This window comes from Mytilus edulis, chromosome 6 (genome assembly GCF_963676685.1).
Source record: "Mytilus edulis chromosome 6, xbMytEdul2.2, whole genome shotgun sequence".
In the NCBI taxonomy this organism is placed as follows: Eukaryota; Metazoa; Mollusca; class Bivalvia; order Mytilida; family Mytilidae; genus Mytilus; species Mytilus edulis.
Genome location: NC_092349.1, coordinates 48,813,848 through 48,829,367, shown reverse-complemented (window position 1 = coordinate 48,829,367; position 15,520 = coordinate 48,813,848). Strand labels below are relative to the sequence as shown.

At 33.2% G+C, this 15,520-nt stretch overlaps 1 protein-coding gene across 1 annotated transcript; it reads left to right on the top strand.

The window, feature by feature from the left end:
* The first annotated feature begins 87 nt into the window (after window positions 1-87).
* On the top strand, window positions 88-8,118 carry LOC139527813 (uncharacterized). The gene is made up of 2 exons (XM_071323495.1): window positions 88-408; window positions 7,448-8,118. The coding sequence occupies exons 1-2, from the start codon at window positions 347-349 to the stop codon at window positions 8,100-8,102; spliced, it is 717 nt and encodes a 238-aa protein (XP_071179596.1). The 5' UTR covers window positions 88-346; the 3' UTR covers window positions 8,103-8,118.
* The last annotated feature ends 7,402 nt before the right edge of the window (window positions 8,119-15,520 follow it).

The following is a 15,520-nucleotide window of genomic DNA, read 5'->3' as shown; positions in this document are numbered from 1 at the left end:
GCTAAATTTTGTGCAAATAATTTCTCATCAAGAATATCAATTCCGATTCCCAGTCGGTTCTAAATTCTTACAGGTGCGACACCTACTTCCGTCAGCTGATTGGCGAGTGATTGAATGATTTGCATTGAAAGAAAATGAATTAATAAATAAATCTTAGATATATTTGTCTCCTGTATGTGAATTTCACTTAAAAACATAAAAGTCTTTTTATTTGTAACCTAGTGACAATGTTTAGGGAGGTTTATTTTGTTTGAACTATGACAACATGGCATAGAAGGTATGCCGGTAATTTTAACCAATGAAAATATTAAACTTTCTCAGCGCGATATTATAAATTTAACCGGAAATGGCATCTTTGGTAGCTAATTATGGTAGTGAAAGTGACAGCGAAGACGAAAGTCCTGTAGAGTATGTTTTTAGGTTTTATTCAGAATATGTAGTTGCACATCAATATCGTGTTTATCTTTGGTGCCCAAAACAATTGTATGCAGCGAGGTATGCAGCTTCAAAATAAAAGGGGGAGGGTACTTTGTTTACTAATAGTAATACGACTATGTCTATGGAACCAGAGACATATATATGTCTCTGATGGAACCAAGAGTATTGGACATAATAGTCACAGAGTAATTAAGTAGCGTCTTCACCTAGCTACAATTTCACAGTTATACTGTCAAGGGCAATCAGTAGGCTGGCACTTGTCAGTAAACATATAAATTAGTAATAGAGAAATATTAGAAAGGGAATTGTAGCAAGTCTATGTCGATGTCTATTGCAGGGAAAATTTAGTTCTTAAAATACACATACAATAATTGACCAACCCACAGCTGAGACTACTATAACACAGTGTTAACACAATATTGGCAATTGGAAGAAAATAGTGTCCATATATATAATATAGAAATATTGGCAATTGGAAGAAAATAGTGTACATGTATATATGGACACTATTTTCTTCCAATTGCCAATATTTTTATACTATTGCCTGTGACCAACCAATCTGTATTACCAGAGACTTATATATGTCTCCACTATAACATTTACATATAAAGTGATAAAAATCAATAACCACTTGTATATTTACATTATTAGTCAAAATGTTACCTCATGCATGTACATTTTTTACAGTGGCGGATCCAGAACTTTTCATCAAAGAGGGGCCACTCTAGTCATGCTTCAGTGATTCCCTATATAATCATTCAAATTTTTCCCACAAAATGGGGAGGGGGGGGGGGCCTGGATCAGCCTATGTTTTATGTACTTAAGCATAAAAAGAAAGCACAGCAGATGAGAAGCAGACTGCAGTAAACTACAATTCATCAACAATATTATATTTTAATAATGCTCTGTAGCACTGGTATTAAAGAGATAATAGTAACTGCAATTACGATTATCCCAATATGGCGACGGTAGATATAGGTAAAATCTTTACACTCGTTTTTCTTAAATGTAGCATGTTTTTGTCAATAGTTACTCAGCTGCAAGGTTTATCTATACCATTACATCATATTTGAATCGTAACGGTGCACTGGAATTGTCTAAGAGCTGTGAAAATAGCCGTTGAAAAATTCGGGATGATAATCGTAACTCTATGGTATTTTTCTTCTTTGATAATCGTAATTGTCTTTATATGATAATAGTAACTGAAACATAATAAATGTGTCTTTCAGCATTTCAATGGTATTTTGTGTGTTAAAAATGTTAATGCCCAGTTAAACGATGACATTAACGCATATAAAAATAAATGAAGAAACTTACAGGTTAATATCTAGGATAAATTTACCTATATATCTCTAATTGATGAGAAAAAGGATGGATTAGCTATATCCCATATTCCAAAAGTGCAATACTTTCAATTCATTGCTCAAAATGAAAGTCACGTATACCACATTTTCATATGTCAAAAAAGATATATGCCTGTTTCATTGATTTCAGGAAGGCATTTGATACTATTAATAGAGACGCCCTCTTTTACAAATTGTCTTATTACAACATAGATGGTCCCTTTTTTTAGTATAATGAAAGATATGTATAAAGAGGTTTTGTACTTGGTAAAGATCTCGGAAGGTATCACTGATTTTTTTAATTCCTCAGTTGGGGTAAAACAAGGGTGTATTTTAAGCCCTACATTATTTTCTTTATATATTAATGATTTACAATCTATTTTTGACTCAACATGTGAACCACCCAAGTTAAATGATAATGATATATCATATCTGTTATATGCTGATGATTTAGTTCTTATCAATAAATTCAGCCGTCCATATTTTTCCTTTGGATTCACTTTTTTCTATTTTATACTGATATATGATTTTAAAAATTAAATTCAAATGTTTTGATCAAATTCCCATGTATTTTAGGACGTTTCTTTAAACAGTGTGGATGGTAAAGGATCTAGAATAGTTACCGGTTTATTGTTACTATTGTTTATTGTCACTTTTGTTTTTTGTTACTTTTGTTTATTGTTACTTTTGTTTATTGTTATTTTTGTTTATTGTTACTTTTATTTTTTGTTTTTATTAGCCTTACCTATAGTCTTACGAAGCATTTGACAGACGAAAAAAAAACACAAATATGTATATTGATAAATTACATCAAAGGGCCAAACATGTAGATTATCACAGTCGGAACTGGTTTAATTACAAAGATTTTTATAGATTTTAAAACAAATATTTTGTGCTTCAGAAAAATGCATGAAAATTAGGAAAGGCTAATTTATGTTTTCATTTAATAGAAAAGTACTAATTATATGGCAAGTATGCAAATACAAAAATGTTCCTTGTTTAGCACCTTCAATATTTTTCTCTACAATATCTTCCATGCATATGTATGCAGCATACTTTTCATATACCGAGTATTTATGAATTTTTAATAAGTTTGTTTCTAATTTTGCGGAATATGCGTTATTTTATTCTCATCTTTGCAGTCATTCTTTGAATAAGTATTTCTTGTAAGAAAATTTAAAGCTACATCAATTTTATTTTTTGATTTTCGGGCTTTTGGCCAAACTATAAAAGAACACAAATCCATGTTTGTCAATGAACTCCACGTTACTTAATTTCATAATACACAAAGAATCTCATTTAGGGCCAAACATTCTCTAGTCTTATATAGCATTGAATGTTTTAAGGATGTCATATTATCATAATTCAAAATTGAATTTGTGTTGTTTATAGTTTATAAATATCTGAGATACTGAAATTTCAGTGACAGTCGTGAAGTAGCTAATATGAATAAGAAGATGTGGTATGTTTGCCAATGAGACAACTTTCCACAAGAGACCAACATGACTCAGAAATTAACAAATATAGGTCACCGTACGGTCTTCAACAATGAACAAAGCCCATACCGCATAGTCAGCTATAAAAGAAATGACACTGTAAAACACTTTTCAAAGTTATCCCTTGTTCATCATAACTTTTAAGTTGTGATATCATCCATGAAAAATGATCGAAGTGACATGAAAACTGTAGCCACTAATTTCTCGTCAAACGGTTTTTGACGAATACTAAATGTCTTTCCTACTTCGTTATGGCATAATAGGGTATGTTCTAGAATTAAATCTAACTACATTTACTATTTACTTCAGGATAAATTAATTTTTGTTTACTGTCTTAATCAGAAATCTGATGTAAGGTGACACATGCGTGTCGCCTGACAATTATTGTCATGTATCATAATTTCCATCGCTCATTCACATATTTTGTGGCATACCTAGTTCAATAAATTTCTGTATATTAACAAAGTTCGTGTTTTCCCATTTCCAAATTTCTTGAAGCTTGTTCACCCTTCCAATTTTATAATATACTAGTATGTAGCTGTTTTCATAAGAACAATTAATTATATATGCATAAAAAGAAATGTCATAAGATGTTGGGACGTTTCGTAAATAATTCATCACCATAATTTCATAATATGCTATCAGATATACGTTTTTAGTGTCAATATCAATAAAACAGTTTCCAGTTACGATTATCTTTTTTATTTTTAAATACCATAATTACGATTATTTTTTTTCCGAGTTACGATTATCATCCCGAATTTTTCAACGGCTATTTTCAAAGCGCTTAGACAATTCCAGTGCACCGTTACGATTCAAATATGATGTAATGGTATAGATAAACCTTGCAGCTGAGTAACTATTGACAAAAACATGCTACATTTAAGAAAAATGAGTGTAAAGATTTTACCTATATCTACCGTCGCCATATTGGGATAATCGTAATTGCAGTTACGATTATCTCTTTAATACCAGTGTGTAGATAGGTCCACAATTATTAAAACCTGAGACTATTGTACTAAGTTAGCATAATAGTCCCAGATACAACTGAAAATACTGTAATATAACATGTATAATAATCTTAAGATTACAAGAGCTTTAAAAATGTTAGCATATTCTTTATGGTCTTTGCTTTCTGACAGTTTTTTTTTATACGACCGCAAAAATTGAAAAAATTTTGGGCGTATATTGGTATCACATTGGCTTCTGCGTCGTCAGTGTCGTCGTCGTCCGAATACTTTTGGTTTCGCACTATAACTTTAGTTTAAGTAAATAGAAATCTATGAAAGGAGTATGTTCGATAAGGTCCTAAAATGGCCCCCCTTTTTAGCGTAAATTTCAAATTCGGATTTATTTACCAATATCACGATAAATTATAGCTAATACATTGACTAGATAGGATATAAGCCATTTTATTGAAAATTTCACATTTCTGCGTTTCATTATGACATCACAAGTTGTACTCATATTGATTTTTCACGAAAAAATCAATGAAAATGGGTAAATTTCCAGGAATTATTGGACAGGAAACATAGAGCGCATACGTCGACAACAAAGATCTTTTAAAATAATGTTTGTGAAGACATTTCACATGTCTTATTTGAATAGTAAGCTTGTCGACGCCTGCGCTCTATGTTTCCTGGTCCTTAATTTGGTTGAAATCCAGCTGATTTTGTCAAATTTCACAAAAATCCCTTATGTTGACCTTTTTGGGATGTAAAAATCAACTTGTTAGAATTAAACTTTGACAAAAACAGTTCTGTTTAACTTTCTCACATGTCTTTAAGGCAACTTAAAGCATTTATTGTCTTGTAACTATGAACTTTAAAATTGTGGCCAAATATGGCCCTTACCGAACTTACTCCTTTAAACACAAGGTTTATGACCATAAAATGAAGGTTGTGATTGATTTTGGAAGTTTTGCTCCCAACAGTTTAGGAATTAGGGGCCAAAAAGGGCCCAAATAAGCTTTTTTTAGGTTTTCGCACTATAACTTTAGTTTAGTAAATAGAAATCAATGATATTTTGACACATGGTTTATGACCACAAAAGGAAGATTGGGATTGATTTTGGGTGTTTTGGTTCCAACAGTTTACGAATTAGGAGCCCAAATAAGCATTTTTCTTGGTTTGCACCATAACTTTAGTATAAGTAAATAGAAATCTATGAAATTTAAACACAAGGTTTATGATCATAAAAGGAAGGTTGGGATTGATTTGGGGAGTTTTGGTCCCAACAGTTTAGGAATAAGGGGCCCAAAGGGTCCAAAATGAAACTTTGTTTGATTTTATCTAATATTGAATAATTGGGGTTCTTTGATATGCCAAATCTAACTGTGTATGTAGATTCTTAATTTTTGGTCCAGTTTTCAAATTGGTCTACATTAAAGTTCAAAGGGTCCAAAATAAAACTACATGTAGGTTTGATTTTAACAAAAATTGAATCTTTGGGCTTCTTTGATATGCTTCAATCTAAACATGTACTTAGATTTTTTATTATGTCTTTATGGGCCCAGTTTTCAAGATGGTCGAAATCAGGATCCAAAATTATTATATTAAGTATTGTGCAATAGCAAGAAATTTTCAATTGCACAGTATTCAGCAATAGCAAGAAATCTTCAATTGCACAGTATTGTTCAATAGCAAGAAATTTTTAATTGCACAGTGTTGGGCAATAGCAAAAAATCTTCAATTGCACAGTATTGTGCAATAGCAAGAAATTTTCAATTGCACAGTGTTGGGCAATAGCAAAAAATCTTCAATTGCACAGTATTGTGCAATAGCAAGAAATTTTCAATTGCACAGTGTTGGGCAATAGCAAAAAATCTTCAGTTGCACAGTATTGTGCAATTGCAAGTATTTTCAATTACACAGTGTTGCGCAATAGCAAGAAATATCTAATTACACAATATTGCACAATAGCAAGAAATTTTCAATTGGAGTTATCTTTCTTTGCCCAGAATAGTAGTTGAATCAACTTAAAACATTGTTTTATACAATATATACAATGTATATTCACTTTTACTACAAACTGATAAATTAAAACAATCTTTACCATTCAGTGATAACAGGCACTTTTTTTACATTTTAATATTTTATGATGTATTTAAGTGAGTAGTTATTGTTGCAAACTCCATTAGTAATTTGAATTGATATCAGTTTTGGAATAAGGGAAAGGGGGATGTGAAAAAAAAAATTGGGGGAGAGGGTTCAATTTTTCTCATTTCAGATTTCATAACTAAAAAGAAAATTTCTTCAAACATTTTTTTGAGAGGATTAATATTCAACAGCATAGTGAATTGCACAAAGGCAAAAAAAAAATTTAAGTTCATTAGACCACATTCATTCTGTGTCAGAAACCTATGCTGTGTCAACTATTTAATCACAATCCAAATTTAGAGCTGAATCGAGCTTGAATGTTGTGTCCATATTTGCCCCAACCATTCAGGGTTCAACCTCTGCGGTTGTATAAAGCTGCGCCCTGCAGAGCATCTGGTTTAAATATACAGTTACACAACAATTTTTGCATTCCATCTGAACACACAGCAGCCTGCATGAAGCTTAAAGGTGGGGCTTTCATTTCTTCCCTAGCACTATGGCATGAAAGCTGGATTAGTTAAAGCCCAGAAGAATGAATAGAAAACCCCTTTTAATTATTTTCACTCAATATTTCTTTTTATCTGATAATCACGATTTATACATAAATTTACAATATGACAGTTTTGATATGAGGAAGGTGCTACCTTAATTGCCAGCTTTATACCAAGACTATGTCCTATTATATTGATTGATTGTGGTTGCTTAACGTCCAGTTGCAAATATTTCATGCATGTTTAGGACGTATGTCCTTTATTATAGTTTTTGTCTTAAATAAAATAGGAAGTTCAGATGCTTGAAAATGTTAAGGGAACGATCATTGAACTTCAAAAGGTGGGAGTGGGTATGGGTTTTCTTCTTTAAAAAAAACATTTTGATTTTCAAATAGTTGAGAAAAAATTCTGTTCAAGCAGAGGACTAAAAAACATTCTGAATCTGTGTTTATATTATGCAAATAATAACCAATACAATATATTCTGGAATAAGGTACAATGTAAGATTGAAAAATGTACAAATTCTCTAAAAATTATTTGTTTTTCAAGTGATTTTTTCTGATTTCTTTTGATTTTTTCAGAAAATCTGTGGAGGCTACGGAAGATAAAAGACAGAATTATTTAATAACAGAAGACAATGACAGTGATGAAAGTGACATTAGTAACCATAGCAACAAAGAAGAAATAGATTCTAAAAATGAAGCTGAGAGACTTCCAAACCCTCTACTTGAGCCGTTACCAAGTGCTTCAAACTCTTTGCAACCATCGGCTGGTGCTTCAGTATTTGTTACTCAATATCATATAGCAGAGAAAGAAAAAGAATTAATTCTTGAAAAACACGTGAAACTTTCCGCAACAAAAATAGCAACTGGCAAAAAACAGCAGATATGTCATAAATTTAAGAGAGGGAGATGTAGATTCGGAAACAATTGCAAATATTCTCATGACATAGATAACTGTTCTAAAGTTCAAAATGTTCCTTTCGATCAGGAGACTGATCCATTCACAGGGGTGAATAAAATTCCCCTTTTTACGGACAGAGTAAAGAAGCCTTTACATCAGCCGAAATATATTCCTGCTATGAAAGAGGAAGAGAATGACGATGACAGTTACATGGGAGGTATGAAAAGAAAAAATAGAGCTGGACTCTCTGGAGGTCTTATACCTTCTAAAAAAGCACTATCCTCTTTGGGTAGACAGAGGGCTGCAGAAAGACCATGGACTGTTGATAAATAAATTAAATCTTTTGTAATTTCTTTCATTTTAAGCATATTGGGGGGATGTGCTTCAGGTCAACTGCAATGATCTACAATGGGGTATAGAAATATTGACATTTCTTACATTGTTACTTCTCCCTGCACCTGATTGTACATGTTGTAAAACCATGCGAAGAGAGTCATTCTTTTAATTATGAGGGATGTATTAATACTCAGCAGACAGCTAGGTGCCCCTTCTTCTGAATGGAGGCATTAAATCAGAAGTCTCCTCAGACCTTTTATAGCGAGATTGCCATGTTTTCTGTCCTTTAAAGAACCCTTGCAACAACTATTTGAGGGGTCAATAGTTGCAAGGCAAATGTATACCTCTATCAACCATATGTCAGTCCTCTAGCTGCTGAACTTAAAGTGATGGTTAAGGTTTTTTTCTTAGTTAGAAACATTTTTTATTGTGCAAAGTGCAAACATTTTTGGGGGGGGTTTTCAACACTATCAATCTAATAATTGTTTGGGCTGTTTTGTGCTCTTTGGTCAGGTTGAGTTCTCTTTTATACATTCCTCATTTCCATTCTCAATTTTAATTAACTTTGTAAAGTGACATTGGAATTTCTACTAGATATATATTATCAAGACAAGACATGTGAAAATGTTAATATGCTAATTACATCATACAACAGCCTTAAAAGAACCAAGTATTGCCTGGACTCCTCTTGACGAGTATGACAATTTATGCTGCTTGAAAAAAAGGAACATATTCAGTGACAGTACTTTTCTGACTATCCATTTGTTTGTGTGTTTGAAACGTGGTTTCCTTATGATAACCTAAGAATTCCTTTCTTGATTGCAGTGTCGGATCCAGAGGGGGGTTACCAGAGTTTGGAACCCCCCTTTTTTTCAGCTGATCAATGCATTTGAATGGGGACATATAGTTGGACCCCCCCCCCCTTTTTCTCCTGGGTTGGGAACCCCCTTTTTAAAATGGCTGGATCCGCCCCTGGATTGCCATGAAACTTATACATATAAAAGATATAGAGAAGGGAGAAAAGCTTTTTTTTTTATTTTGAGTCAAAGTTCAAGGTCACTGTTACTAAAAATAGAAATATTTGATTAGAGGGCTTCTTGATTGTCATTTGATTTCCCTTGATTGGTTGGAACTCAACTTGAACATTGCACGTGTGGAAAAAAAATGAAAGTTGGAAAGTTCAACTGTTTTGTGGTTAAAGGTCATTGTTACTAAAAAAAATAGATATATTATGTATACAGATAAGTTGTTTATTATGGTAACTGTCTTTTGTTGGTTTTTATTGACACTTGTATATACGGAAGATAAAGAGAAAGAGAAGATGAAGACCAAAGAAAACGATTCCCTGTTACTAATGGAGGGGTAACAACCTTATTGAAATCAGATCTTTCTACTTGGTTAGATAACTCCTGAAAGCTTAAGGAATAAGGAAGAAGGTAATCCATTCTAGGACAAAGGTCAAGATCTCGACAGCTTTTGACATTCTGAAATTTGAGGGAAATTAAAAATTTCTAGATATTATCTTTTGAACCATATATCTAATCATTACTGTTCTTGGTTTGATAATGCTCACTGGGATGAGGTCAAGTTTTGAATTTTATGTCAAAGGTCAAGGTCACATCAGATGTTTTTAAAAAAAAAATGCGACCATAAGCATGAATCCGAGAGCCAATACAGAAAATATTAGTCATCTCATCCACACTAATAAGTTAACCAAAGGCAGCAAAATTTAGCTCAGCATTAATCATTGTTGCAGCGATCTAAAATTTGAAATTAAAACCCTTATCATGTTTGCTATTGAACTATTATTGGACGTAAATACCACCAAAAAAACCAACAGTACATTTGAACTGTGACGTTGCCTCCATTGACATGGAGGACTGAGGCACCTGCCTAGGATAAAATTTGAAAAAAGCATGACAGGAGTTTTGAGTAAAAAAGGTAAGATAAGCATCTTGGAAAAAAGCAGGTGACAATTTATGTTAAAAAAAGCCGGGATAAACCAAAAAAGGGCATGACCGAAAAGAGTGAAAAATTAAAAAGGCAGGACAGAGATAACTAAAAATAAAATGCAGGACAAAGTTTTTCATCCTATCCCTTTCCTCTAACAATAAACTGGAAGCTCTTTAACTTGCGTGATGAATAAACTCAAACAAACTTTCTATGGGTTTCTTCGTTTAAAATGACGAAAATGATACTATTTCATTTGCAAAACTTCAATATCATCCGATGATAGCTGGGGAAATGTGTACCAGACCCCGTACCTCAATGAAATTAAATGCATGTCAATTACAAAATGTTGATAGCTCTGCTTCGAAGGGATATGAGCCCCCTGACACCATGCTTCGGTAAAATTATAAGGTTAAGCTACACCTATGAAATCCTAGTTAACATGTCCCAGGAGTGTTAACATCTACTTTATATATAATATATATTAAAATCTGTCATCATGACATACTTTTCAATTATTACGCATCATATAACAACAGATCAGTATATATGTCTTTCTTCTAACCTTTTTGACATTACCATGATTATAATTTATACAAAAATACAACGTGTAGTAGTACACAATTGTTAAATGTAATATTACAGTATGAGAAGTTCAGATCGGTAGTTTTGGGGACTTAAACTTACGACTACTTGTGTGGACCGTTGGACGTCCGACCGCAGTCTTTATGTTGGACCCAAACATTGAAATTACTGACACATATTTGAACCCATGATTGAAGTTAGTCTCAAAATATGACGTCACTGCAATCTAGGATTATTGATTTTGTCGATATTTTTTCTTGCGTTTAGCTCACAGGTGCTTGAGGACAGGATCCTGTATGAGTCCCAAATAGTCCCTCCCCCTTTTTTTTATAGTCGAGATTCACGTTGATAGTAAACATGCATATTAAGAGTATAAATATGGTATATTAGTATATATGGTACAAATAAGTACAAATAAGTGATATAGATAGAAAAATCTGAGATTTATGATTTTAAAAAAAGGGGGAGGGACTATATGGGGCTCATACAGGATCCTGTCCTCAAGCACCTGTGGTTTAGCTCCACTCCTTAATGGAGTATTTGCCGATTCATTCAGGGACTTTCTATGCTTAGTGTACTTAGTATAGAAAATCCATGGTTCATGTGAAAGCCATGATTTGGTCAGAAATGAATTTTTACTTGTATCTTTGTGTTCTCTTCGTTTGATATTTCGTCCTTAACATCCATGAAATATTTTCCACTGGGCGATTAGCAACCAACAATTAATAAACTGAAGTTTGTTGTAATTATTTCAAGGTGTATAAAAAGGGTATATCATAACTGATTTCATTTTTAGGAGTGGGAGGTGGGGCAGTTCACGGCGGTTGTTACTGATTCGGTCACATATTCGAATTAATATTTCCATGAATCCGTGTATTATAAATTTTGAAATAAACTTTCGCAAATCCTCATTTTTTTTCAGTGTCTCAAGTCAAAGTATTCGAGATATGGATTTCTATCTGACGGCGGCGGCGTAAAATTGAACTATTTATATAAAAAAAAAGATGTCACATGCTATTTCAGAAGTAAGAAGATCTGGACGAATAATACTTTGTGCTACAGTTTTTGGAAAGTTTGCTATAGCTTGCTATAGCAATAAACTTTCTTTAGGCATCGGCCTCTAACCGGAAAAGAGACAGACTATCTTACTTCAGGAAGTGTGTCCTTTTTCTAGATAATGTAGTACTCATGTTTGAAAACTAATAATAGAAAGATGCTTTTGAAATTTTGAGCTGTTCTATTTTAATAGCATACAGCTTGAATTAAAATGTACTGAGTTTTCATCAATATATCAAATAATTCAACTTCATTTCGAAAATGACGAACAAATACTACTTCGCGGATCTGCGATACGCCGGGAAAGTAAAATCAATACACACACGAGACAGCAGTTTCTACGTTATGATTTTATCGGTATTCTCCAGACATGCGTCAGATCCATATATGTGTGCCTCCAAACGGGAGTACTATCATCCCGGTTTCAAAGGTTTCCTACCTTCCTCCGGTTGAAAAGAAAAATTAATACCGTGTTTGAAATATTTCATGAATGAACATTTTTCGTCGCTTACTACGATTTTTACAAAAGTTTGTTCAATAGGTAAAAGTCCGAGAGTATCGGAAGTATCATGGTATCTCATCTCATCTCGGCCCACAACAAACTCGAACTATAATAAACTCGGCCTTTTACATATTCGGCATTAGAAATCGGACTGTAACAAAATTCGTAATTATACTAATTGCTATTAAGACTCCTAAACAAAGTTTTTGCTCAGTTCTTATTATTTTTCTTCTTGGGGTCTATTTAGTTGTATTTTGAGGGGCCATCAGAAGGGAGGAATTTACTATAGAACTCTATGGGATTTTTTTTTTTAATTTTCAATAACAATAATAAATTTTATAACTTGAAAACAGTAAGTGACAGACACATCTGGTTTTCAGTAATGATCACAGGACCATAAAACAAGTCAAATTAATTAAATGTAGGTTGAATGCAAGGTGTCACTCCACCCAACCCCTCATGTTTGAGAACTTAAAAACAGTCAGATTCCCACCCCTAACCATATATTCTTATACGTTACAATAAAACAAATCAAATGAAATAAAAGGCGAGCCCCTGGGGTCACTCTCACCCCCTGGTTGTTGGAGAACTTGTTGATAGTTCAGATCCCCACCCATATGCCATATGTATTATTGTATGGGACAATGAAATAAACCAAATGACATACAGAGGAACTCCAGAGGGGTCAGTCACCCCAGACCTGTCTTTTTGAAAACTTGTAAACGGTTGAGATCCCAACCCCTAAACCATATATATTTTTGCATGTGGCAACAAAACAAATCAAATGAAATAAAGTGGGTGTCCGTTTGGGTCAACCCCCACCCCTCATGTTTGTGAACTTGGAAACGGTCAAGATCTCCACCCATAAACCATATATATTTTTGTATGGGGCAACAAAACAAATCAAAAAAATAAAGTGGGAGTCCCTTTGGGTCCGCCCCACCCCCGTCATGTTTGAGAATTTGTAAACGGTTGAGATCCCCACCAACAAACCATATATATTTTTTTATGTGACAATAAAATAAATCAAATGAATATAGAAGAAGTCCACAGGGGTAACCCCACTCCCTTCTTTTTGAAAACTTGTAAACGGTCGAAATCCCCACCCCTAAACCATATATATTCTTTTATGAGACAACAAAACAAAACAAATGAAATACAAAACAAATGAAATATAGTGGGAGTCCCTCTGGGTCATCCCTTACCCCTCATGTTTGTGAACTTGTAAACGGTTGAGATCCCCAACTCTTAACCATAAATATTCTTGTATTGGACAATAAAATGAATCAAATGAAATATAAGGAGAGTCTCTCTTTGTAACCCCACCCCATCCTGTTTTGAGAACTTGTAAACAGTCAAGATCCACCCCCTTCTTTTCGAAAACTTGAAAACTGTCGAAATCTCCACACTGAAACAACATGTATTCTTGTACGGAATAATAAAACAAATCCGATGAAATAAAAGGCTAGTCCCCTAGGGTCACTATTACCCCTACCTCCTGTCTGTTTGAGAACTTGTAAACTGTCTAGATCCCCACCCCTAAATCATGAATATTACTGTACCATACATGATTTCAAGAAGATTTGAATGATATGCAGGTGTAATACCTAGACGTCACTTGTGCATATCACTTTAGTAGACCAGACGAATTTGTATTGGACTTTGCTTAATGTCAGGCGACCGTGGGAATGACTAATTTTGACAGCTTTGTTTGGGAGACTTCGTAGCAGCATTCTGTTACAATTATTTCTTGATAAAGTTTTTTTTCTTTTTTAAATAGGCAAAAAAATTAACCATGCAATCTACACATTTACAATCTATTTAAAATATTACAATCTATCGTTGCAAACTTTCTACAGGTGCTATCCAGCACTTTGATTTTTTTTGTCATGTGAATTTCCCACTAATTATAAGTAATGGGTATATGGGTTTCTTGCAAAGTCTGCATGTCTGTTAAACATCGATAGCCATACAAAGCGCGATTTTATTTCATGGATCAGTTATCAAGGTTGAAGTTACGTTATTATGTCCGTTTCTCAGAATATCATCAGGATTAGGTCAACTATATATGGTGACCGTGTATGTGTAATGATTGTAATTTGTAAGGGGTACATGTCAGACTAGTAGTTTTTTCGTCTCATCTTAATTGTTCTTATTTTCATGGTCCATTTGTCATAATTAGGTTTTGTGATTTTGTCTGTTTTTCGAGTACTTTAATAACTAATAGGTCATCTATATTTTACGTATGGCATGACTTTTGTCTAGTCGGTATCATCTCACCTAACTTCATCTTCATGATTCGTGATTTTATGTTATAGTATATTTTCAAATAATACTAGCAATAGGTTAGCTATATTTAGTGTATAAAATTGTTGCATGCTGTACAGGCCTGTATGGCCAGTATCATCTAACCTTGACCTCATTTTCATGTTTCATTCAAATTCGGTTTATTAAAATTTTGTGTTTTGAAATTTTCAATTACCATGCATATGCAATAGGTCAGCTGTATTTGATGTATGGAATGAAGCAAAGTGTACATGTCTGTCTGACAGGTACTATATGACCTTGACCTCAATTTAATGGATCTTAAAAATGTTATTTTTTTTAGATACTTGTAAAACAATCTTCACTTTTAGACTTTCAACATAAAATCAATGGTCACTAAATCAGGCGACTGTATGAACTCCTGTTTTTATATTGACTACGGATTCAGGGGCGGTCATTTTAAGGGAAACAAAAGAATCTGATACAAGTTTTGCTCTATCTCTATTTTTGTTACATGACGTTTATGATATATTGATCGTCTTTCGTCATGCTTTTTTCTCGTATTTGTCCTTCTCCAGGATGATATGTTGATTGTCTTCGTTTTAATACTTAATTGACATAATAGTATGTCTAAAACTAGTTGAATACTATGATATCCAGGAGGAAAATTATTCAATCTTCAGTCATTTTTTTTCAAAATTTGTCCGCATTCAGCGAAATTCAAAACTTGCGTACTGTATATAAAACGAGAGCAAATGATATATTATTTTCATCTGAATATAACAAACGAAGAGAACAGTAATATAAGAGTCGCTACATGTATATGATAAATTCCTTATCCTGCTTATCTCGCACAAGCACTGTCTTTGAATTTGTTTTATTATATACTAGTATACCGTAATGTGTAGAGGAAATATTTTTTCAGAGACAAGTGCCTGTGTTTTCTCGTTAAGGTAGATTTGATCTTTTACAACATAAATGCTATAATGACTTATAAAAAAATTATTTATAAATAAAGAAAAGAATATGTATTCAGAATGAACATAGGCCAAGCACA

Excerpts from the sequence above, each read along its gene's own strand:
- LOC139527813 (XM_071323495.1), top strand. The coding sequence starts at position 347 with ATGGCATCTTTGGTAGCTAATTATGGTAGTGAAAGTGACAGCGAAGAC. Across the intron at positions 409-7,447 it reads GAAGACGAAAGTCCTGTAGA|AAAATCTGTGGAGGCTACGG; the intron begins GTATGTTTTTAG and ends TGATTTTTTCAG.